Source organism: Epinephelus moara, chromosome 22 (assembly GCF_006386435.1).
Source record: "Epinephelus moara isolate mb chromosome 22, YSFRI_EMoa_1.0, whole genome shotgun sequence".
NCBI lineage: Eukaryota > Metazoa > Chordata > Actinopteri > Perciformes > Serranidae > Epinephelus > Epinephelus moara.
Window position 1 is genome coordinate 19,104,634 of NC_065527.1, and position 26,023 is coordinate 19,130,656.

At 40.7% G+C, this 26,023-nt stretch overlaps 1 protein-coding gene across 3 annotated transcripts; it reads right to left on the reverse strand.

Moving 5' to 3' along the window:
- Positions 1 to 1,438: 1,438 nt before the first annotated feature.
- On the reverse strand, positions 1,439 to 25,763 carry grhl2b (grainyhead-like transcription factor 2b). Of its 3 annotated transcripts, none has more exons than XM_050035024.1 (16): positions 25,298 to 25,763; positions 22,871 to 23,060; positions 21,376 to 21,443; positions 20,133 to 20,511; positions 18,609 to 18,667; positions 18,243 to 18,399; positions 16,492 to 16,603; positions 10,532 to 10,626; positions 6,344 to 6,502; positions 5,297 to 5,354; positions 4,899 to 5,038; positions 3,869 to 3,906; positions 3,579 to 3,670; positions 2,623 to 2,708; positions 2,457 to 2,521; positions 1,439 to 2,370 (listed from the first exon to the last, which is right to left on the reverse strand). In XM_050035024.1, exons 1-16 carry the CDS (start codon positions 25,315 to 25,317, stop codon positions 2,256 to 2,258), a joined length of 1,833 nt encoding a protein of 610 aa, XP_049890981.1. In that variant the 5' UTR covers positions 25,318 to 25,763; the 3' UTR covers positions 1,439 to 2,255. The 3 variants fall into 3 exon arrangements, with proteins under 3 accessions (XP_049890981.1, XP_049890980.1, XP_049890983.1); XM_050035023.1 differs by having other exon boundaries at positions 18,609 to 18,670; positions 25,298 to 25,762; XM_050035026.1 differs by lacking the exon at positions 25,298 to 25,763 and adding an exon at positions 25,044 to 25,288 and having other exon boundaries at positions 18,609 to 18,670.
- Between the last annotated feature and the right edge of the window lie 260 nt (positions 25,764 to 26,023).

The window sequence follows — 26,023 nt, forward strand, 5'->3', positions numbered from 1 at the left end:
AGATAGGGTAAGGAGCTCGGACATCCAGAGGGAGCTCGGAGTAGAGCCGCTGCTCCTTCGCGTCGAAAGGGGTCAGTTGAGGTGGTTCGGGCATCTGATCAGGATGCCTCCTGGGCGCCTCCTGTTAGAGGTGTTTCAGGCACATCCAACTGGTAGGAGGACCCGGGGCAGACCCAGAACATGCTGGAGGGATTACATATCTCATCTGGCCTGGGAACGCCTTGCGGTCCCCCAGGAGGAGCTGGAAAGTGTTGCTGGGGAGAGGGATGTCCTGGGCGCTTTGCTTGGCCTGCTGCCCCTGCAACCCAGCCCTGGATAAGTGGATGAAAATGGATGGATGGATGGATGGATGGGTGGAAATGTTTTATTCATTTTTCTTTTTATTAAGCAAGAGCACATTTTACTGGAGGGGATGCCAAGTGCTGGAGACAGTGGGTTTCAGGAGGCCAATCACTGGCATGTATTCTGGGAGTGTCCAGTGATCAGACCTTTCTGGACAGAATTTCATGAAGCACTAAAAAAGATTCTTAATACTGATCTTCCTTTGCAATTTTCTACATTACGTTTAGGATGTACGAATTTGAAGGCAAAGTGTTCTGACAAGTGTATGTTTGGTATTTTGATATAAGGCGCTGGTTGCTTCCTGAACCCCCCACATTAGAGGAGTGGATAGATATTGTAAATCATCTCTTCATCCAATCTCTTCATCTTCAGAAAAATGTGCTCATTAAATTCTGGGCGAGTTGGGTGAAAAACGTAAGACCCTTACGACCTGACTCTGTGGAGGTATCGCACAAAAGACCCTATGATGTTCAGTCAAGCAAACCTCATTCATTGCTATTCTATTTTTTCCTTTCTGTCTCTTTAATGCCTCCTCAAGTCTCCCCGACATATGGTGCTTATATGTGCTCTTAATCTCTCCCAAAATGTTCTACAAAGCTCTTAAAATTTGAACAGCAGGAAAAATTACTTTGCTTGCCATATTTTGTTTTGCTTTGTAAACTGCTGTCGAAACAAAAAAAAAATCTGTTTACGCACACAACTCATGCAGTATAATCCTGAGGGATGTACCATGAAATGAGATTCACTCACTTTATCCAACTTGTTGAGCTGTATAGCGTTAGATAAATGCCACTGAACGAAGCGGTGCAATTACAGTAGTGCTTACTGTATGCATAGCATCATGTTTTTTTTATAACCAAGGAATCCATTTTTAGGTGGAAACCCCTCGAGGAAAACATCTCCCAGCTGCATTTGGTGTGGGGAGGTTGCCTTAAAACACACAACATGAAGGCATTAAGCATTGCAACCTTTCCTTTAAGCTAAACGCCGCCTCACCTTTTTTCTCATCTTCATTGTGTCTGTTTAACATCAGCATGTTAGCATTTAGCTGCGCCTTAGCTACAGCTTCACAAAGACTCACTCGTTTCACCAAAAGTTACATTTCTGTGTTTATACCTTTATTCATTTTTCAATACAGCCAAGCACATGAGGCCAAGTGCCATTTGTCACCCGACAGAAGTTGTTTACAGTATATTTTCTAAGTCATTACCATCTCGTTAGGTCCTACAAACAAACACTTGAGCTATCTGTTGACGTGTAAATAGTACGACATGGCTAAAAAAATAGACATCCTTGAGTACTTAGAGAGGGTGACTATAGACAGAGTCACTGAAATGTAAAGTACTTGAAATCCTTGGATAAAATTGCTAAAGAAATGCAAAAACATTGTCATTAATAAATAATAACACAACTAACAAAAACAATTGGCTGGCATGCAAAGAAGCTACGTTAATTAGGACCAACTAATTCAAGCTATACATACAGTGCACCAGGCGTTTCATGAGGCTACTCCTGATGCGTTATTTGGCAAAAACTGTACAGAAAAGTAGAACTTTTTTATACAATAAAAAATATTCAGCAAGAGTGGAGGACGTGGATGTGTGCTCCATCGTTTCACCTCACGACACAGAGGATGAGGAAGTAAATATGAGTTCATAAGAATAATAATGTCCTCTTTTTATTATTGTCGTCCTCCTGCGCAGAAAATACGACTTGCTTCATAGTGTAACAGTGTCAGAGAGGGATCAGGTGTGTCGACGTTGACCCCAGAGCAACGTCGCCAATGGACTGTCTCCAATACTGTCAGTCAGCTTATCAGCCAATCAATAGCAGCCTCGTAGATTTCAGCCAACCGGCAGTCACAGCGTCTCTTGCGCCTCAACCTGCGGTCCTTCAAGTCGGCCGACGAGCTGTCAGATCTCTGTCAGCGTGATCTTGTAGGCGTCTGCGTAGTTCTCGATGTTGAGGATGAAGGTGTCTTCGTTGGAGTAATGCTCGATGATGTTATCGTCCATGTTCACCAGGATCCTGATACAAAACACACATAAAGTTTAATTTCATAACATAAATCCCCAAATAGGCAAAAAAAAACTGCACTTCATGTCCTCACTTACCCTTTTTTACTTTTCTTGTACACTTTGGCTATCCTCTCTGTGGGCACGCCGTACTTCTCTGATATCTGCCAATGACAAATGAAGGAGTTTGTAAACAGGTGCTCTGCTGCAAACAAATTGTACCTTTGACATCACTCTCACATGTAATCAGAGAGGCGTCACTCACAGCATCCATCAGGCCTCTGAGCGTGGGCGACTTCAGCATCAGAGCGTCAAACACCTCGTCTGTCTCCTTTCTTACATACAACAGCACTGCAGAGAGAGGAGGAAGAGTGAACCTTTAACCGTGAGCTGCAGCTGTGCTTTGAGCGCACATAATGCAATAATGTGAATGTTAGACGTTGGTTTCACGTCGTCTGTCAGGCTAATAATATTTAGTAATATTTTCTTTAATGTGATGAGTCATTAGGCCCATATACAAGCATTTGAGCCCGGGCTGCTGCGGCAACAGCCTCGTACATGGGGCGCCTGCTCTACCCACTGGGTCACCGACGCCCCCAGCCCCCAGTTTTGCAGTTTGATGCATACAGTCTTTTCCAAAATAAACTTACATCGGTAAAACACCACGTATTTATGTTTATTTCCTTGTGCAACAAAAGCACGTGGTTAGGTTTAGAAAAAAACATCATGGTGTGGCTCAACATTCATACAGGAAGTGGACACTGGGCTCCTGGGTGAAAGCCCAGGTTTGTTGGACCCATCCACCTCCATATACCCGTACACTCTACAGAGACTTTCTAGCTCTTAAATTACGTTGTTATCCAGCAGCGTTTCAAACTGACGATGCCCTTTTTTGCGTTGGTGTCTTACGCCAAAATCAGTGAGCAGTGGTTTTTGACGACTTCAGATTGAGAACAGGTTGTGTTTTCAGCATGTCAAAAGAGAGACTGTTTCACATCTTTATGTTTTGAATGTCTGGAAAATTTGATTTCTATTGACAAAGGAGCAAATCAAAGACACCACTTTAGGCTTTTTTTTTTACATTTTATAAACTAAATAATTCTTCAATAATCATCAAAATAATCAAAACTTCCATAACAACTATGTGGTTTCTGATGTCCGTTAAAAAATGATAAGAAAAAAGATTAAAAAAAATGAGCGGAGAAAGCCGCCATCTTATACCTCTCTTGTGTGTCTCCTCTTTGATCTGTTTGTGAGGCGACGGACACAGATCTTCATCTGCCGGCCTGAACATCCTCTTCACCAGCACACTCCTGGCGAAAAACACACAAAAGCAACATCAGACAAGCGTCAGGTGCTGTAAAGGTATGCACAGTGTTTGCATTTGTGGTGACATGCACTTCATCTTGATGTATTTGCTCGGTATCTGTGCCTGCTTTCACTGGCATACTTATTATATTTGTGTGACCTGATGTAAATGAAAAGCCCATTTCCTGTTGACACACACTCACCCTTCTCTCTCGATCTCCTCTGTGTTGAAGGTAAACACCTGCAAATGAAGTGTTAGGTATTAATGCAAGTTTTAAGCTTTATGCACAAATAAAAAACAGTTACGGCCATGTAAGCTAAACTATGTACTGCTGTGTACGAGGGCAGCAGCAAAACTAAATTTAGCCCCATGAAAAAATCATTATCAGTTTAGGTTAACACCATATTAAGAAGATATTAAGATAAGATTTTGGCAGCTAGAACACATTTTGTTACTGTGCCTGTCCACACCAGTACAGAGCTTATGACTACGGATAAGTACGTCATACAACCGCACTTAAAAACTCTGAATTATCTCTTTAAGTAGCATGTTTAATTTATACTGATAAATTCTTCAATAAAAGAGTGGTGGAATAAATACTCAGATCTTTAACTGGAGTAAAAGCACCAATACAACAATGTAAAATACTCGATTACAAGTAAAAGTAGTGCATTCAACTCCTATTTAAGTAAAGGTACAACAGTATTATCAGCAAAATATAGGCTATACTCACTCAATCTGCACGAAAATAGCCACTGTGACTGATAATATTTATATATTTATGATTAGATTGTTGATATTGATGCATGCTGCTGTAGCTGGTCAAGGTGGAGCTAGTTCAAACTACTTTATATACTGTTAAAGAAGGTAGTTTAGTCCAGTGGGTCTCCATTTAGGGGTCAGAGCCCCTTCTTAAGGTCACAGAATAAACCATGAGATGATAACAGGACATAAAATAAAAAAAAAAAAAATAGAAAAACTAAACAAACTTTCCCACCCAGCAAAACCAGACAGAAATGTTAAAAGTTTAGATCTGGATCTGAATGCAGCCCTCGGGTCATTCGGAAACCGAGCTGTGGCTCCAATTTCCCCTTCCAGCAGATGAACTCAGCTGATATGAAACAAGTTTTTTCACTTTTGGTTATAGAAAAGAAGAATGTGTGTGTGTGTGTGTGTGTGTGTGTGTGTGTGTGTGTGTGTGTGTGTGTGTGTGTGTGTGTGTGTGTATCTACCTGTCCAGCCCTCTGCAGGTTACCAAAGTGAACGTCGGGGATGAAGAGCACAGGCTGAGCCTCCAAGTCGCTCATGGTCTTGAAGTAAGTGGTGTCGGACTTCTTGGGAACGGTTATGACGCCTACACCTCCGTCTTTACCTGAACACCGGTGAAGAAGGAAATTTAGAAAAGAACAGATCTTTTTTTCCAGCAAAAAGACAACCACTCACATCCAAATTAGCACCTTGTAGTCACTATTATGTAAAACCAGGAGAGGGAGATGTGTTCAGTGTGATTTCATGTAATCAAAAGCGCATTTTATTCTTCTCTTGTCCTCACATCACACCCTGGATCTATAATTACGTCTGATTTTGATGCCAAAATGTTACAAACAATGATTCGACATGCAACTCAAACCTTTTGACTTCTTGCGGAACAGTTTTCTCTCCTCGTCCCTTATTTTCCTCTCGGCTCCCTGAGGTACAAAAAAAAACAAAAAACAAAAACAAAACACACAGACAAAAACACATCAGTTTGTGAAAATATTACGAGCCTCCTTCAAAAACACTTCTCCCCTGACAAAATGAGTAATCACTATGTTGTTTCTGTTTGACAGAAAAGTCAAAAAAAGGAGAGGAGAGGTTTGTATTGCATGGTGTATGTGTGTACTACATGTACAGGTGTGTGTGGAGGCTCACTGTGCAGGTGACACCACTAGAGGGAGGACTGATGTCATGATTGAACTCACTCACTCCACCTTTAGTGCCGTCAAACAGCATATTCACTGGATGGTAAAGACCGCAGCAGCTCAACACTTTCAACTGCTGCTTTTATTTTTCACATATTTTAGTAAACTGAGTATCGTTTGGTTTTTGACTGATGGTTGAATAAAACAAGCAATTTCAAAACACCACTCTGGGCTGTGGGGAAACTATAACAAGCATTTTTCACTCTTTTCTGGCATTTTTACAAATTAAACAATTGGTTTAATGAGAAAATAATCTGCAGATTTATTGGTTGCATTAGTTGCAGTCAGTATGAAAGGTTTTTCAGTGGAGTGAACTGCATAAATCTCCATGGGCTACAGAGTCTCATGTTGTTTTTGAGGAGGCTAAAGTACAATGTAGAGGAATATTTTAACATGCAGTGTGAACTAGAAGAAAGTCACCTGCTAGATTTGAAGAAAGATGGTTACAAAATATCTTGTTAACACCAAAATTACAAACATGTATTTAAATGAAGCACAAATATGGCACTGAACCTTGTGTTAGTAACTTATCAAGGAGTCAGAGGTCTTTAGTCGCACAGTTGACAACAGGAATCCTTCCACTGGCCCTTCAAGTTGGCGCATTTAAAAACATCCAGGAAAACAACTCACATCTTCTCCTGTACTGTCCTCATTATGATGAGTTAAGAGTATCTATATTTAATGAAATGGGTGACGGAGAGGCAGTGATTTCTCACCTTGTCACAGAAGACCTTGATCTGTGAGTAGGCCCTGTGCAGCGGCTTGTTGCTGCGGTTGTTGTAGCTGTACGTGTCGATCTGGATCATCAGAGGGAGACCCTTCACGCCCTTCTGAGAGGAGAAGTCAGTGCTCAGACAGTTGACCGTGATGAAGATCTGCAGGGTACATCGAGGATGGAGGGAGAAGTGGGTATTACAATAGGTAACAATTGTTTTTTTCCCCAGCTATTTTCTTTAGAGGAATGTTTTCATTTTTTGTGCACAATTAAACACACTAAAACATGCACAACAACTCAAAACGTTGACAGGTGCAAATAGCTGGTGCTTGCATAGCGTGGCCCAGAACAGACAATAAAAACTGGCATCCATGTGGATTCTTCTATTTATCAGTGATTGTAGAGGGAGAGAGGGTCATGGATTATCCAAAGTGGGTGACGTTTCTAGAGACGCTTTTGTTGTTGGGTGTTCATGTGTATTTTTTTTCTCAACACTCTGAGAAACACAAACAAAATTCCTTTCACCTCTGTTGCGTTTGTTTTGCAGCAGAAGTTTCAGATATCTCAGAATCCCTGTAGATAGAAATCTGCATGGTTACACAGCACACCAGATTAACAAGGAACTGTTTCTTTTTATTTGGTTACTCAGGGAAAATTAGCCTTCAATAATCTGGCACCCACTGCTTTTGTTTGCAACATACTGCAGGGTTTCTGCAGTGCAATGACTGTGCTGTATTTCTGCATTGATTTCTGTGTTAGACTAAGGCCTTGTTGACGTTAACAATCTCCTTTACAGAAGTGTCCTGGTGAAGACAGACAGCAGCACATCTAAGCAAAGTTGCAGACAAAAAAAAAAAAAAGTCGAAATCACAGCATATCAAGAAATCAGGTCAATGTATCTTTGATCACACAGAGGCAGATAGTTAGTCTAAGCACCTACAACCTGATGCCTCTTCCTCCAGCACCCCAGGACCCAAATCAGTCTGCAGCAGATTCCAAACCGCAGGGACAGCATACCGACTGTTTCCCATTTCAACAGTAGGTCTTGCAAAAATATCAGAGTGTATCTGGGAGCGTCCAGCAAATTTTAGTTGGATACATCTACATATATTTCAAGGAAGCAAGTTAAGAACTGCCTTATAAAAAGGACATGCCAGTAATAAAGTCTACAGATGGATAATGCAGGCCAGCCAACCCTAGAACACAGGGAGCGAGTGAGGGCCCTAAGATTTATAATGAACCTCAGTGCTCCATGGTGTACAGTATCTATGGAGTGAAGTCAGTGAGAAGATGCGTGCATGTATAAAACATGCCCACTGTCAATCTTAAGCATAAAAGTAGCAGCAGCAAGTCTTCTTTTAGCATCAAAAGAAAAGCAGGACTTATTTCTGAAATAAAAGTTCAGCCTCAGCTTCAACATCTCTACAAGTTGCTGAATGTGAGGCCTTAAAGAGAGTGAATCAATTAAGAATACGAGGTATTTATATGAAGATAACCACTGCTAGCCCCACCGAAAGCTACTACTTTTTATGAGCTCTCTTTCTAATTGAAAAATATGAAATTTAAATAGATATAGTACTAATTCAGTTTCTAACCCACATAACTAATGGGAGTGTAGCAAATCTCATGGTAAAGAACAACAATTACTGCTTCAGCGAACCAGTCAAGTTGCATTTATAGTTTACATCCATATCTGTGAAAACATGGACACATCTTCCCCTCAACAGCAGCACAGTTGCAAAGTGGACACCCAAGATTAGTGTCACCAATTCAGTATCTGACCACGTCTCCCCTTTTGTTCCTGAGATATGACGCTGAGTAATGGCTGGAAAAGTGTTTTTACAGAACATTATGATTATGACCTTTGACCTGATGAATATAAAATGTCATCCCTTCATCGTTATACTCTGTTGGACATTTGTGTGAAATTATGTCACAATTAACGTATGAATTCTTGAGTTATGGCCAAAAGCATGTTTGTGAGGTCACAGTGACCTTGACCTTTACCTTCGACCACCAGATTCTAATCAGTTCATTCTTGAGCCCGAGCGGACGTTTGTGCCAAATCTGAGGAAACTCCCTCAAGGCATTCTTGAGACACTGTGTTCATGAGAATTAGACAGATGCAATATCATAGTGACCTTGATTTTCGACAACCAAAATCTTATCAGTTTATTGTTGAGTCCAAGTGGACATTCGTGCTAAATCTAAAGAAGCTGGAATGAGACAGATGAGTCGTGCTAAATCTAAAGAAGCTGGAATGAGACAGATGAGGTCACACAGACCTTGACCTTTGACCACCAAAATCTAACCACTTTATTGTTGAGTCCAAGTGGACGTTCGTGCTAAATCTAAAGAAGCTGGAATAAGATAGATGAGGTCACATAGACCTTGACCTTTGACCACCAAAATCTAACCAGTTTATTGTTGAGTCCAAGTGGACGTTCATGCAAAATCTAAAGAAGCTGGAATGAGACAGATGAGGTCACATAGACCTTGATCTTCACCAACCAAAATCTAACCAGTTTATTGTTGAGTCCAAGTGGACGTTCGTGCTAAATCTAAAGAAGCTGGAATGAGACAGATGAGGTCACACAGACCTTGACCTTTGACCACCAAAATCTAACCACTTTATTGTTGAGTCCAAGTGGACGTTTGTGCTAAATCTAAAGAAGCTGGAATAAGACAGATGAGGTCACATAGACCTTGATCTTCTACAACCAAAATCTAACCACTTTACTGTTGAGTCCAAGTGGACGTTTGTGCCAAATCTGGAGAAAATCCCTGAAGGCTTTCTTGAATGATTGCGTTCACAAGAATGGGTCGGATGGACGGACAACCTGATAATGTAATGCCTCCAGCCACGGCTATTGCCAGTGCTGAGGCGTAAAAAAGCTAAGAGAGCTTGTGGAACGTAGCAAACTTGCCGCCTGCTGCTCTGCCAGGTGATGATATGTGTGCAAGCAGTGTACGTCTCATGCTAATATCCATGCTATCACTATCCTTACTAATGATGTTGACCTTGAAACATACGCTGGAATGGCAGTCTGGTTGCCTTCATAATGTTGATGTATTGTGTCCAACTATTAACCACACCGCCATTCACTGTTTGAGAAAGAATGTTAACTGAATAACAGGAAGTAACAGTGGCTGCAGTGGGGCTTTAATGTGGCATCCACTGAGGTTTTTGTGCCCCCACCTGTGAAAACTAGATCCTTGTATTTACCTTACAGGTATAAATAACTTGTCAGAAAGTTTCATACGTAAAAACGTTACTCAAAAACACTTTTTAAAAACTTGATCTATCTCTCTGAGACGGCTTCTAATTTTTCTTTGTAGAAATTAATGCAGACATTTGGAACACTCTTTCACTTCCTCTTTCAGCCCTACAACAGCACAATACAACATGTAGATTAAAGCACCTGGGCATTACACCTGTTCCTGCACTGCAACAGATATGTTCAGGCTCAATAGTCACACAGATTAAGAGAAAGAGAGCAATAGAAGCAGAGAGAGAGAGAAAGAGTCAATATTGGCCCAGAGAAGTGTGCTTGGATTTCCTCCAGCAACGTCTTTGTCTGCAGGCTGCTATTACAATGAACAAGCCACATAACACACACACACACACACAGACTGACTCACACACACAGTCGGTCACATTCACACAGAAATGAGGGCAAAACAAACAACAGAGGGTGGGGACAGGGATTGGTGTGTGTTGGCCCTTGGGGGCCTCTGGAGTTAAACAGTGATGGAGCTCCATTTAAGGAGCGGCCACAAAGGAGTGGGTTTCACAAAGACAAAGAAGACAAACACAGCAAAAGTACACAACACTGCACATCAGCTTTGTGACGGGCAGCAGAGAACATACCAACGGGAACTTCTTTAGGCTTTTAATTCTTGTATTATCACAAAATGTTGACGCTTTAATTCACCATTTTTGAGTGTTTGTGATGTCTACAGGTGAGGTTCTTGCATCACAGTTAATTTGTCAAGCCAGTGCGTTTGTTTGCCAACATCTGAATCAGCACAAAAAACCTGTCCCACTACTTTTTTTTTTCATCTACAACACGCCTTCAGCGAGAGTAAATATAGTAGACCGGTTTCTAGGAAAATTACAGTGACATTAAGTACCTGCACAAAAAAAAAAAGAAAAAAAAAAAAAGACTGTAATATTTCTGTTTTGTACCTTAGCTTCTTCATTCACGTCCCAGGTGAAGGAGATAGCGTTGTAGGCGATTTCTTCGATGTTGCTGATCGTGTTGAAGCTCTCCTTGTAATCAGCTGTGAGAACAAAAACAGAAGGAGGGTTATTTCTGCCGTCACATTTCAAATATAACTTCAGCTATGAAGGCGCAGTCAAAATTACTATGATCAAGTTTTACTTTGTTGATATCTGTTGTTTAAAAAATCCTGACCAAACATCATATCTCCCCTCTGTACACAGCACAAATTGGTCAATAAATGACACAAGCAGGTAGCTATTTGTTAAGATAAGCAATCAAATGGCACGCTTCAATTTTATAAGATAAAACCTTATCTGCTTGAGCAAACAAACTCTCAAAGGCTTCAAAGGCAGCGGGAGGAAACACAGGAGGCTATCTGGCTGTGAGAACAATATTAAAAGTCAGTCAGGTGAGCGCATCGGCGGCTATTGTTGACCTGAGGGACCACAAACTGGACTGACTTTAAATGTGAGTCACTGAGTGCTAAGGTATGCTGTGGGAAAGGCTCGCAGGCATGTCAAAGGAGCTGTGTGGGACATTCACAGCATATCTATGATTCAGAGTCTGGGCCGGGAGTGTCTGTCTGCACACGGCTCTCAATATGGAGATGGCTAGTAGCCTACGGTGCTAACAGTGCTAACAATACCAACAGTGCTGACAAAGCTAGCTTTGTTAACCTGAGGGGGGAACCACAGTGGGGTGTTATGCTTCCACAACATTACCAGTAGAAAGTTTACGTAGTCAGTGGGATGCACATTTTTTCCCAAGCATGTTTCCGACTAAGCAGAACACAACTTGGGAAAAAAATAATGCCAATGGGATACACACACGCATTCACATACACGTGCGGCCGGACCTTCGACCTAGGGCTGGGGGATAAAATGATAATGATAATTATTTCAATACAATTTTCCTTGATGGAAATATAATAAATGTTCAATAAATGTTCAATATAATTAAACCACCCATACACCCATTTTTAATTTTACAACAACATTCAACACTCTCATAGTTATTTTTATCTTTTAGAGAGAGCGCAACATGTCACCCTCTGAAAACAACACCTACTGGATGGGAAAATATTGGCGCCACAATTAGCAACCAAGGGCTAAAATGCTAACAAAATGCCCGTAGTTAGCTAAAAACATTAGATATCAGCATGTCAAAGGATTATTTTAGCACTGTATGTCTTCCAGAGAGCAAAAGTTACACTGACAAACTCAATATCATCCGTCTATCTTAGTGTCCTCTTCTCCTTGCCTTGCTTATTTTGGAGAAATGATCCCAGTCAATGGCCAGTAGTGACATACATTTACAAATATTTCAGCGAATCACCAGGTAAGATCATCAGTTAAGTTCACAAAGATCACAACCAGGCCTTACATAGCATGTTTTAAACCATCTGTACAAAGAGTCTGACATGCTCCTGAACAGATTTAAGATTTCTTTGTCTATTTTTTTTATTCATTGACATTATCTTGATTGTAATTGTTTTGAATCTACCTCAGATTTGTGAAATGTCCTGCTGTTTGGCAAACATCATGTTCTGACAATATATAAAAGTTTAAACCACAATTAACCAGGTTGTTTCTTCAACTTTTGCTCAGGAGCAACAATCAGCCTTTGAACTTGAAAAAAATGATGATTTGGCTTTTTTAGCGTGATAATTATCGATATCGACTGATACATTTTTAGCCATATCGCCCAGGCCTATGTCCACCACAACAAAGAACAGAGACGTTTGGAGTAAAGCACACGCAGAGGTAGCGTGACTTCATTCTCTGCTCAGGACAGCGTAACTCCACTAGATATTTACAAAGCAAATAGTTGTTTGTTGCTGAATCAATGTTCTGAATGTTGCGTACTGCTCCTTTAAAAAAAAAGTAAACCATGCATGTGTCACCTGTTTTGCACAAAGATTTACATCTTCAGTAGAAATAAGCTTGAACATGGTAGGAAAGTTTGGTTTGGGTTTCAGCTACGATAAAAATCTGTCCGTCCCAACAATTCTGCTGGTCACATCTCAAAGCACCCCCCCCACCTCTGCTTCAGTGACCTCCGACCTCCTCCATCATCCCAACTGCCGTGACAACGACACTTCCTGTTCCTTCAGCAGGTGCACAAAGCAGCAGGGCAGGCAGCAACATGCCTGTCTGCCAGTATCCCCCGTTAAATAACCCCATTCAAATGATCCATTCTGTGACGCGGCCCAGGGGCATGGCAAACCCTCCACCGCTATTCAAATCGGCTCTCTGGACAGCTTCAGGTTACAGGCTGCATCCAGCTACAGGCCGACCTGGCTCTGAGGAGCAGGGTGGAGGGGTCGGCCATTTGACCTACTGAGCTGTTTGATGAGACTCCCCACTTTAACACACAGTCTTACATTCACACGTATAAATTAGAGCTAAAATGATTAGTCAGTTAATCGTTTTGTAATTTTAAACTTTTATATGTTAAGTGGTTACTTCACATCCTTGTCGGCAGTCTGTCACAGGGAACTATGTTTGTACATGCTAAAACTGTGTGTGCATCTTTGAGCAGATAGTTGTATAGCTGTTGATGCACATTATCTGTCTATGAGTCACTCGCACAAACAAACACAGACTCATTACACTGGCAAATGTAACAGGATGCCAAAGATAATCATGCTGAATAGATAACACACTTCCTCCTAACAGGATCAACTGGCGGCTTTGAAAAATGTTTCATCTTCAAATCATGTCAATATTGAGACGCTGTTTGACACCAAAACAACAAAACGTCATCTTACTGCACTGCAGTTATCTTTAGTAGCATCATTTCAAAATATGCTGTAAACACTTTTTTTTTGCATTTTTTAGAACAGCAGTTCCCAGCCTATTTTGCTTGAGTTTGACATTTTGGGAAATACACTTATTTGCCTTCTTGCTGAGCGTCAGAGGAGAAGATTAATGCCTCTCTCATGTGTGTACGCTACGGTGAATATGAAGCCACAACCCGCAGACTGTTAGCTTAGCATAAAGACAAGAATCCAACAATTAACTGGTTAATTGATCAGCTGTCAGCAATTAAATTAAGACAAATTCTCTGATTCCAGCTTCTTAGATGTGAATATTTTCTGGTTTCTTTGCTCCTGTAATACAGTAAACTGAATATCTTTGGTTTGTGGACAAAACAAGACATTTGAGGATGTCATCTTGGGCTTTGGGAAACACTGACAACATTTTCTGACATTTTACGAACAACTAATCTATTAATTGAGAAAATAACAGACAAATTCACAGACAATGAAAATAATCGTTAGTTGCAGACTGGCTAGCAGCACCTCTAAAGCTCACTACATGACACATTACATCTACTTTGTTTAATTTGTACTTCAGACAAAGGGAAGATGTCAATTTGTGGTTATACAAGGCACTATTTCTTGTTGATGTGCTTGTAGATGTGCAGGTGGGTCCATGTCATTGGTCCGACAGCCCATTGGTCCGACATCCCATTAGTCCGACGGTCCGCGGTGCTGAACGGCTCCCGGCAGGCGTATTTCTACCTTGATGGTGCGCCGCGACCGGCTCTGGGTCAGCTGGGAAAGGCTTGAGGCGAAGCAGGCTCAAAGCTTATGTGTTTGTCACTTTCTTTTTCATTTTAACCCACACCATGATCTTTTCCTGACCCTAACCAAGTGGTTTTTGTGCCTAAACCTAACCAGACCTTAACCACAGGGCATTATGATGATTTCGGAACAACGGGACTTCGGAACAATGGGTTTAATATGGTTGGACCAATGGGCTGTCGGACCAATGGGCAGTTCCGGTGCAGGTACGCCTTGTTACCTTTGGCCACAACCAGGCTACCTGTTTTTCCCTGCTTCCAGTCTTGATGCTAAGCTAAGCTAACGGGCTGCTGGCTGTGGCTTTATATTTAACAGAGAGATATAAAAGTGATATCAATCTTGCATCTAAGTCATTTTCAATGGAAGCTGGTGAAGCTACATCTGACACCTGACATTGTTGCTGTGCATGGGCATGACAGGCTAAAAACCAGACTGGAGCTGGCCTCAACTTTTTTTTAATACCAATAACGCAGTGAAGCACCAACCAATCATTTGTTCTTGTTTCTAGCTGTGGTACAGCATTATTTAGTTTGGTTAGCTGATGCTATGCTAACTTTATCCACATGTGCATTGTTGTGCACATGGGGATGCAACAGATTGCCTCGGGTGAGTCCTAAAACCCCTGAAATGAGTTAGCATTGTAGCACTCCCAGTTCCCTCGTCTCGAAGTCTTGTTGAATGGATTTTTGGTTAGATGCCTGAAATAAGGTCTGAAGTTGACACAAGCGACTTTCACGATTTGCTCGGTCAACTTCGAAGCTTTTCTTAAAAAAGACGGTCGCTAACAAGTGGCTAAATGAGACTACAGGGAGTCATCACACCAAACGCGGCTTTACAGCCTCATGGCAGTGGTGACGTTGGGTCATGTGACTGTAGTGTAATTGATTCATAGCCTAACGCTTTTTACTTCTGATGATTTCATTAAGGTTTCAAAAATCACGAAAGTGGTGTTCATTTGTGAAGATTATCTCGCTGAACAAAACATGTAAGTATCATTAACATTTGTTTGCCATAGAGCTTATTTTCTATTGTAATCCAAAGTCCAATGGTAAAAATCGCATTGATGAAGGAGCCAAGACGACACTAATTGGGTGGTGAAATGTGATGTCAAAATGGGGCTCAGACATCAAATAAAAGCACAGATATTTTATTTTACCAAATACAAAAGTTAGATGACGTATAGTCGAGGTGCTTTGTAGCAGACACACACAAGCCCGTGACGATGTAACTACGTTAACAAGCAGCACTTCAGTAGCAACTCTGCAATAATATAGCTGGTACCACTGTTGCTTTGTCGCTCGTAGTATGAACATAGCAAGTATTCAGTATTCCAAAAGAAAAAAAAAATGGAAAGGTTAGAGAAAAGTCCAAAACTTTATTTGATGCAGCTGAATTTTGTATTTTTCCTTTTCCTGCCACAGTAAAAATCACAACCTTAAATCAAATCTTAAATCTACCTTGCTACGCCCAGGTTGGGAACAGTAGGCAGATATACAGTACAGATAGGTGTGAATCGCAGGCTGATTAGGATTTGTCTTGGTTCATGTAAACATAGGAATTAAGATGAAGATCTAAATTGGGCAAGAATTACTTTCAACAGACCAAAATCAGCCCAGGTAACAGCGCAGCTAGCATTCCTCTCCCTGTCCCAACAAGCTGTGTATAGGTGTGTGTGTTTGTGAGCGTGTGTGTCTCCCATCCACACCAAGTTTCCCACATACCTCTGAATCTCTGCCTGGTTAGCAGGCTTGGACCTGTCAAACACAAACCGCCTACGAGCTTCTCACACACACTCATTCAACAAGGCGTAAAAATGCTTGGTTCAAATTCGAATCTGTCAAGCGGAAAAACGCCGGCAGACAAAAGGTCAAAAGTTTTAAGATACAAATATAATAGAAGGCTGCAGGTCGACAGCGTACACTCGTGGGAAATGCTGCCAGAAAGAGAAAGTTTGTCACGTTGTTTTGGATGATCAAGTTTTTTCTCTTATGAGTGTTTTGCTCAATCTCCCAGGCAATGTCGAGGAGATTAGAGGATTTATGTTGTGTGTCTCAGCAACACCTAGACATTAAGAGATTCAGGTGTGTGTGTGTGTGCCCAGCCTCCTGTCTGATGGTGGATGAAGGTGGGCAGCTAAACAGCCTCAGGCAGACAGTTGGGTGGGGGCTTGTTTGCTCTCAGTTTGGTCATGCCTTGTTTATTGGCTAAGTGCATTCCAGCTTGTGCAGCAACATAAATCTGTCATTGTCTTTCGGTTCGTGTTGTTCGTTTTGATTCATTCAAGAATTACAGCTGTTCACATATTATAAACAAAGAGAAAGTCATAGGTCTTACCGATGTCTAAGACTCTCTGTTTGGCTGTGTGCTGCCGAGAGTGCCAGTACTTCCAGTACTTCAGCTGCTCGTCTCGGTTCTTGTCCTCACTGAACACGACCATGATCACACTCTGAGGAGGGGAACAAGACAGGAACAAATGCCCAAGTTTAGATGACTCAAGAGAGCATAAAATCCCACCAGATGTCTCCTATGACTTCTTCAAAGGTTGACTCAATCTTTTATTTTTTTGAGGTTTTAATATTTATTCTGTAGCTTCCCAGTAGTCTCCCCTATGTGTTCAAATCAGACAGTTCCAATTTTGGTCGAAGTGTGTATGCTGTTGCGTCAAAATGCTACTAAAAACTTTTTCCTATGAGATCTGATGTAGGTTTCTACATCATATTCTTGCTACATATAAACCCTTGTTCTGCTGTGGACGCTGCGTTAGTTCAATTCTTACAGTCACAAAATGACACAAACAAACTAAACAATCGAGTTGGCAGCACACCAGCAACTCACGTGTGCTGTGAGGTAAAATTACTGTTTCTGTCAAAGGACTCTGGTGGCTTTGGTGAGGGTAATGTAACAGCTTCAGTTCCCTGTCGGAAAGGGCTGTCTGACGGCAAGGGGCAAAGGGTAGAACTATCCCAGCTGGCACCAGACACCAATGTGACTTTAGAAAGATGTTGGACTCCTTCATCGAACAGATGCTACATTTTGTTTGAAATAGAAATCAGGTTGACGATATTTTAAAAGTCTGAAACCATCAGAAGGCATTGGGTTTTGTTCCCCATATGTTATGACTAATTGTCATTGTTCTACATCAAGATGACATTAGCATAAGATGTTTGGAAGACGCTGAACTTGGGTTACTTAACAACATAACTTAAAACCGACAAAATATCAACATCATCTGTCATCAGAATATATGTCAAATTGCCATTGTCCTGACATTGAAGGACGCCACAAACTAAATTCAACAAAATATCAACATCTAACGACATTCAAACTATCTGTTCTACATTCCATTTTAAAGACTAATTTTGACATACTGCTCTTGCCGTAGTTATCTGCAGTTTTTTCCCTGTGTAATCACCAATATTTTGGGGTGCACTAACTTTTAGATTAATCTCAGAATAAAGTGTAGCTCACCTGATGACTTCTAGAAGCTATGGTGCCAGATCTCAGCAATTACTCTGAGTATGATATAATAATTATTAGAAATAATGGACAAAACTACAAATACCCAAGATATAATTAACCAGAATTATCTTTAAATCTGTTGTTCTGTCAGCTACTCCATTTGGAATCATGTTTGTGCCCAATGTGAGTCCAATATTCAAGCTCTTTTAGCTCTGTTTTTGGTCTCAACCAACTCCCGAGGGAAACATCTGTCTCTTTAGCCGCTAAGTGCTCCACTGTGGTCACCAGATAATTACTAACTGTGTCTGTCTGCTGTCTGGTGGTGAGTAGATAGTGTACAGTGGGTTTATAAGAGCCTTTTCCACTGGAAACAGCTGCCTGTTGCAGGAAAGGTCGGAGACTGTGAATCTGAGACGACGAGCTGAAAGATGCTAAAATGCTCTGTGCGGCTGAGGGGAACTGGAAAGTCGAGGCTCACATTACACATGGCTATGTTAATATATAAAGAAAGAACAGCTTTGAAAAACTAAATGTTTGGTCATAAGTCCACTTTAATTACGTAAAATATAAACTATATATAAACTATTAAACTGGGCTTACTTAATACCATAAAAAAAAAACCTCACCCGAACTTTGCTGGTGGGGTGACGGAGGCGTTTGTTGGCGCTGAGCTCATTGAGCGTCACAGCGTAAAATTGGCCTTTGTTCAGGTAGGTCATCGGTCCCTCGCCCTGCTTCTGACGCAGCGAGCGAGTGGCGTCCAGCGTGTACTGGAAGCTGTCACTACAAACAACAGACACACAAACAGAGAATGATATGTGATTGGACATAACAAGGTGGGATGGGGGCACAACAACACACACTTTTGCATTCCATTCTGGATCATTTCAACTCGCTGTTTTGATTTTAAAACGGCACATAATTGAATATTCACACTGTAACATATGTGTGGATAACTCATAGACTATGTGATTGTGTTCAGAGTGACTTACACTCCCTCCTGGTGAAATAAGAAGTCATCTGTAGCCAGAGAGGAAGGTGTGTGGTACTTCTGCTGAGGATGCAGAAAACACACAGAAAGAGGAAATTATTCAAGTTCATTTAGCGTGAGAGGAACTGGTTAAACAATGCTGCAAATTATTTAAAAAAAACAAAACAGTATTGTTGCAAATAAAGATCAGAATGACGACATGGAGATTTCAGGCAAACACATACTTGTAGATTCCTGTTCTGGTAATGACCCTTTGGACTCTACGTGAATCATATTTAAACATCCATCTGTCTTCATGTATCATTACACAGTAACTCCACCCTCAGATCATCAGCATGTGATGCTCCATTTGCTAGTGCTGTAATTTCCCTTTAATCTGTCTTCTTCTATTCCCTGTGCTTTACTACATTTCCCATAGTGCCTTTCAGAAACCTCATAGTGTGTCTGATTAGTCATTCAGCTGCAGTTTGTTCTGTATGTATAACTAACAGAATAATAACACTTAAATTGACGACCTGACTAAAATCCTGACTTATGATCTAACTTTTATACATTTTGACGGTCATCATTATGAAAGAAAGAAACCATCACCATGTTTTGAGTTGAATAACCTTTGCCTACAAGTCATAAAAAATTGGTAACATTTTTTTAAAGCCCTGAAATGGTCGACCAGTCCAGTTTTTGTTAAAATAAAATGTGTTTTTAATTCCCTCCTATCAGTTTAATTACAAAGCCATGCATTAATGTAATTGCACTACTTTTAGTGGTAATTAAACATGTGACTAAATACTTCAATTACTGAAATTTAAAGCTCGTTACACGTTTCTTTTGTCTTGATCATAGCAGACATACACAACCCATTCCCCTACGAGTTGGGTTCAGTCAATCCGTTGTGTGCGTTTGAGAGACAGAGACAGAGACAGAGAAAGGGGAAGGAGTAGGTGGAAGGTGGACTATTTCATGCACTGTTTCTATGAGTTATTAAGAACTTAACGTTACTCGGAAAGCAGCGGGACCCGCGGGTAAACCGACAAATAAGTCACTCGGCCTTATGGCAACACAATAAATGGCGTGAATCATTCAATCAATCAATTAGCATTAGACTGTCAGGCAATTAGAGCTTATTATTTTTTTATTATTATTTTTCCCTCCTCGAGATCAAGGACAAAAAAAGTGCCTATAGTGGTGAGTCGCAGTCAATGTGCAGGATTCAAAAGGTTACAAATGATCAACCTCAGGGTGTAGATAAATGTTATCACTTTTATTTCATGAGGCCTATCGATATGATATGATCAGAAATGACTGTCAAACATCTGAGAGACAGACATTTAATTTTTGTCTGCCAGGAGGAAAACTTGTGTTGCATGGTTTGAAGGCCTGTCACACATATTGTGTTTTATTGTTCTACTGATTTCATCATAGTAATAATACAATTATAGATCAAATTTGATAGTTGTCTCAGAAACCACCATTTTGGGTGTAGTTTTCCTTTGCTGTAACAACGCAGTATCTGTTTCTGTCTCACCCCATCTCTCTCCTCCTCATATGGGCTGTCAGGCGGACTCTGCTGATCTTCTTTCACATACAAGCTGTGACTGACTGTGGTGACCTCGTACGGACTCTGTTCGTAGATCACCCTTGACGTCTCCTCTCCCTCCACCCTGTAGTGAAGCCCCGCTCCCGCCATGAAGACGGGCGCGTACACCTCGGCCTTCACCACAGCCACAGCTGGCGAGGCTCCATCCCCTGTCGCCGCCTCGGTGGAGCTGCTGAAGTGGTCCCGTTTGGTCTCCTGGTGCTCCGTGTTCAGCGACAGGTTGACGGGAACAGATTTGAGGACCTGAACACGGTTGTCCACCGTCTCCGCCTCATTTTGGCTGCTGGGGTTGCTCGGCAACGCAGACCTGAACGAAAACAGGATGAAATAGGATTCAGGATGAATTTCTGCTCTTTGTTTTTTAATTACTTTTCACCCTTATTGAATGGCTGTGCTGTATTTTGCATTCCAGACTAATTTCATGCTTCTGTGGGCTGTGAAAACCACCGAGCACGGCAATGTGAATTACTGAGTAATGAAATAGTTTGGTGAACTGGAGGTAAATAAATTCTGCCAGCATGCTCGTTAGGCCTCGAGGACACACACTGTGAATTTTGGTGAGTGATATTGAATGTAAACATCCAAGAAACCTCCTCAGAGCAGCTTTAATTACTTCAAGATTGGCACGTCTGAAACGCTAAACCTGATTTACACCTGCTTTTATTTAAAGATCCACACTACAATAAATAAAATGTTTCCCCATTTATGTTGCCCTTATTACAAAAAAAGTTTTTTTTTGGGATAAAAGGTTTTTGTTACAAATCAGAGACACATTATAACATAAAATCTTTTGCATCTCTTCTTCTCATAAGGAGCTTTTCATTGGCCTCAGTCCAGCCTGTGCTCCTTTCATTCAGTATCAGATCTCCAAGCAAAACAAGACTTACTGGTCTGTGATATTTGCGCTCATGCGCACTGGAGGTGTTTGTCTCATATCGATATTATCTTATGGAAATTGTGCTTTATTCTCAATTAAACCATTTTTCTTTTTTTATTCGTATGAACCACAGGTGCAACATGTCAGATGCTACAATAGCTGAGCTCCAGGATTTAATTCCACACATTGCTGGGAAAGATCTGCCGGCAACTACATGTTTAGCATTTTTTTCAGTCTGTCTGTACATGTGTGTGCAACCTTGAGCGAGGCACTGAGAGACCCAAATTCACTGACCTCTTCTCCTGTTCCTCTGTAATTTCAACAACTTTGGGAACTGGCAGAAGCCTCTTTTCTTTAGGCACCTGGAAGGAGGAAAAAAAAGGCAGGATGTGTTATGTCGGCTTTCAATCTTTACTTGACATTTTTCTATTTATTCCTGCTGTAAAAGTCAGAGTGTGTTAGATGAATGACTTATGTCTCTTTCATTTATCATGTTTGACGAAACAGTGGAAAATAGCTTTTGCCTGTTTACGTCAGGTGTCTGCTCAATGTGTTTTTGAGCAGAAGTGTAGTTAGAAATGTGGTTCAATAATAACAGTAAGCTGGGAAGTATTTGTTGCACTGATGAGGAATACTTCAACACTTTTTTCTGTTTTCCTCACATTTCTGCGGTGAAAGAAGAATCCAAAAATGGAGAAAATTCAAAACATCCATTCAGAAACTCTCACACAACTCCTGCAGTATAATCCAAGCCTCATTTATCCAGTCATATGCTCAGTACTTCCCAAACAGACATTGCCTTACAATGGGTAACTGAACTAAAAGTGAAATTTAAGGACGCTCTCTTCACAACCAGACTCCATTGACAAAAACGGTAATTTTACCTCACTGAACACAGGAGCTGCTGGTCTACCACTGCCTCAATCAGTAGTTTGCTTGTGTTATTGGGTGACTTTGATGAATCCGAACTAACCTTTTAAAACACCAAAGTTATACAATAACACAAACAAACGGACTGATCGAGGCAGCTTGTGACCAGCAGCTCCTGTGTTCAGTGAGGTAAAATTATTGTGCTTGTCAATGGAGTCTGGTTGTGAAAGAGCATAAGTACCACTTTCTGTTCAGCTGCCTGTCAGAAAGGGCTGTCTGTGTGGGAAGTAGTGAGTTTGTTAACAGATGGTTTGATATAGTTTTGCTGTTGTTAAACAAGGACCCCTTTGACTTCAATTCATCAATAACTTTATCAGTTTTTTGAATGTTTGTTCACCGTGGAGGCATTAGAGAAAAAGAAGGTTTTCTTCACAAATTCAACGTAACACGAGGTGGGTAACTGTTATACAAACAGTCATTAGGGGGGTGAAGTGTTCCTTTAATTTGACTTTTAAACAGTCAAAGTCATTTGGAATTGTCTAGACGTCTAAATCAATATGCTATTAAATGACAGATTAATACTGCACTGAAAAATTATTCTGAAGGTTGAAACAGTATGATTAGAGTTGTAAAGACTTATTGGATCCAGTCCTCAGGGTTTCCTGTTGAACAAGCAAGAAGGGCACACTGCAATGCACCACATCTGGATATTTTAAGCATCCAGACTGTTACAGCTTTTACCCAAAATGTCAAGGAAATCTCAGTACATGCTTAACTCGACATTCTTTAAAGTAACAATAGACAAAGTGACATCTTTAACTGTCTTGTTTTGTCTGACCACCACTCAAGAACTCCAAAGATATTCAGTTTCTCGTTAATGACACAAGACAAAGACAAGCATCAAACCATCTATCCAGACCTTGTAGTAGTCGTAGAGCAGGCCCAGGGCGTTGGCGCTGTCCTCGTCCCCGTTGATGCTCATCATGGCCTTGGTGGCGGCTGTCAATGGGTTCTCCAGATACGACCTCCATGCCTCATCCTCGCTTGTGTAGGCCCGCCGCACTGCGGGGAAGGAGCTCTCGTTGGGGACCACCACCACCAGACGCTTACTGATGGACACACATAGACGTTTGAATCTGAAGTGGACACAGGGCTGCACAATATATTGTATTTTATCATCACTGTGATGTGATATTGCACTCAACTCTGTTTAATTTGTTCAATAAAATAATGTTGTGGAGTACACTTTAGTATCTGATTATCACATGTAATGCCGCAACATTCAACGTCATCTTATATTTTCCTCATACTCTGCAGCCCTGTGTTGACGAGAATTAACCTGCTGATTTTGGCTTCACAAATGTCAAAACTTTCATATCTTTTGTCATTATTTTGGACGTTCTCTCCGTCAAACAAGTGATCAAAAGTTAATCCAAAACGAATATGCTACAGCCCTTTTTACAGTCTGCCTTGAGTGTGTTTATGTGGGTTTGTGTCTCCACTCTGTAGGCCCACTTAAGTCGAGATCACAGACCAGTTAAACACACAATGTTGTCACAACATCTCTTTGAACTCAGCCAATCACAGGAGAGGCTCCGAATGTGTCAGCTTGCACTTGTGCAATGAGCGGCATTAGTGTAATGTCGCACCTTTGGAAAAAGTCTTTTACTAATCCATTTATAATGCAGAAGCTGGATACAAGTTCATTTTCCTGCTTTGTGCTTGCATCAAACTGTCATAGTTTAATCGATACCAACCGGGATTATTAATCAGTAATATTATTAGCTGTGAAGCTCGGAAACGTACGACATTAAGTAACTAATTCGTATTACTGTTGTGGTTTCTCCTTACTGGCATTAACTCCTGTCTGCCAGATCTTCCTGCCAAATAAAACAAACCCACTGATCCCGCCTTTATTTGTGATGTCACGCTATTGCAAACCTTTATAGTAAAAGGTGCAGTGGTAGAAAAGAGGCTCCCAGGATATATATATATATAAAACAAACTCTGGCCGACTTCTCCATGGCAACCAACGTCTGCAGGTGTAAAAAGGCCAGAGGTGATGTCTCTACTCTGGTGGATCTGAGTAAATATTACCGCTGTGGGTCATAATAGTGGCAGGCAGTCACACTAAGAAACATTTATTTGTTTTAAATACACATTACTAATAATATTTGATCATAATTATCATGTTAGGAACAAGTGCCTTATTTCAGTTAAAGTCTAGTAATCATCAGTAATTTAAATAAGTATTAATCAGGACTCCAAGACAATGAAACAACCTGTTGTGATGAGCCCATGCTGGCTAAATCTGTACATTTATTTAAATCTCTTCTTAAAAGTGGAGCAACTAATGATTATTTTCAATGTCGATTAATCGGTTTACTATTTTCTCAATTGATCTATTAGTTGTTGCACCTATAATATGTCAGAAAATGGTGACAAATGTCTGTCAGTGTTTGCCCAAGCCCAAGATGACTTCCCTGAATGTCTTGTTTGCACACAGATATTCAGTTTACTGTCATAAAGGAGTGAAGAAACCAGAAAATATTCACATTTAAGATGTTTTTTACTTCTTTTTCTTTAAAAAAAAATTACTCAAACTGATCAATCGATTATTAAATAACTCAAGGTTGAATTTAGTGGCTGATAACAAATCGATTAATCGGTTAATTATTGCATTAGCTCTATTATTATGCAGTTATAAATGAGTTAATAACCATCAAAACATGTCAGATGGAACATATATTTCTGCCAGCCAAAGTAACTGTCATTTTATATTCAAGAAGGTATCAAAAAAAATGAGTATAATTTAAAAAAAATATTAAAAATGACTTTCTGATTTTTGTAGAAGCAGCTGTGACAAAAGTACAAAGGTTATACTTAATTATTTAATATAAATAAAAGAGTTTCTGGTGTTACAAAACAACACAGGAGGCCCACAGTCAACACAACCTGTCCTCATTCACACGCACACACACTGCACACTGTAGGCCCACAATATGAAACATGTATTGCAATGCTGAAGCAGATATAAAACTGTCATTTTAAGTCAAAGATATTTAAGTGTTTAGAAAATCCAGTCCTTGCACCTTTTCCCCCATCAGTCAAAAATGGCGAATTCAGCTCTAATGAAATCCACGGCGCCAACTTTACTTGTTTCATCCAAATAAAACTTTAATATTTGTCAGAAATATCCCAAAGTGATACAACCAGAAAGTCTTTATATCCACTGATACCTAAAACCTACATTTAAAAGTTTGTTTTAATTAGCGAGTAAAAATGGAAAAGTTTTCCCTTTAAGTTGAAAGCATCAAAGATCCTCTCCGCGCGCTCGATCACTTACTTGTCTGTCTCCTGTGACATATTTTGCTTCCTCTACGATTCTTCCTCGTGAAACTGGACTTTCAAGTCGGAGCAGGTAATAGAGTGAGAGAGCTGCCAGAAGTTGGGCTACAGGTAAGTCGACTTTTCTCGCCCCGCTTCTTTTCTCCCTGCCCCTCTCCCTGTCCCTCCTCACTGTCTCTCCTCCACCTGGCAGGTAAAAGCCACCTTTGTCCCCACGCAGCCAATCACTCCGCGCGCCTCGTCTTTCAATTTGTCCCGCAGATTATAATGACAAACATGCACACATCCTGCTGCCATGCATTATAATATTTGCCTTGGCTCGCTTTAATGGCAGCGGGTCAACTTTGGCTGAAATTCTTTCACTGGAAAAAAAAAAGAAAAAAAAGAATTGGAGGTGCAGGGCGAGTCTGGCGCTCATTGGCTGCTGCAGATTGAGCCGGGCTCTGATTGGCTGCTGGGTCAGAGAGGCAGGTAGAGAGGCCCACCTCACCTGCAAGCAAGCAAAAAGACGGCATTGAAGGCACCATAATGAGACAGAAAACAGGGACACAGCCAACTACTGAGCTCTGACGTTTCTTCTCGGTACTAAACTACAACAAGGATGGATGGAAATAATTACCATTTCTTTGTGTGTTTTCCTTCATTTTGTTTTTTAAAGTTATGTGCCTTTTTAATTGCATAATCAAAAAACAAAATACTTGAGATTATATTTTATTCTAGAAAA

Coding starts and splice junctions, on each gene's coding strand:
- grhl2b (XM_050035023.1), bottom strand. CDS start 25,317: ATGTCACAGGAGACAGACAA. Junction 18,400..18,608: donor TTATTTCACCAGGAGGGAGT/GTAAGTCACTCT, acceptor TGTTGTTTGTAG/TGACAGCTTCCAGTACACGC. Junction 5,039..5,296: donor GTTCCGCAAGAAGTCAAAAG/GTTTGAGTTGCA, acceptor ACCGGTGTTCAG/GTAAAGACGGAGGTGTAGGC.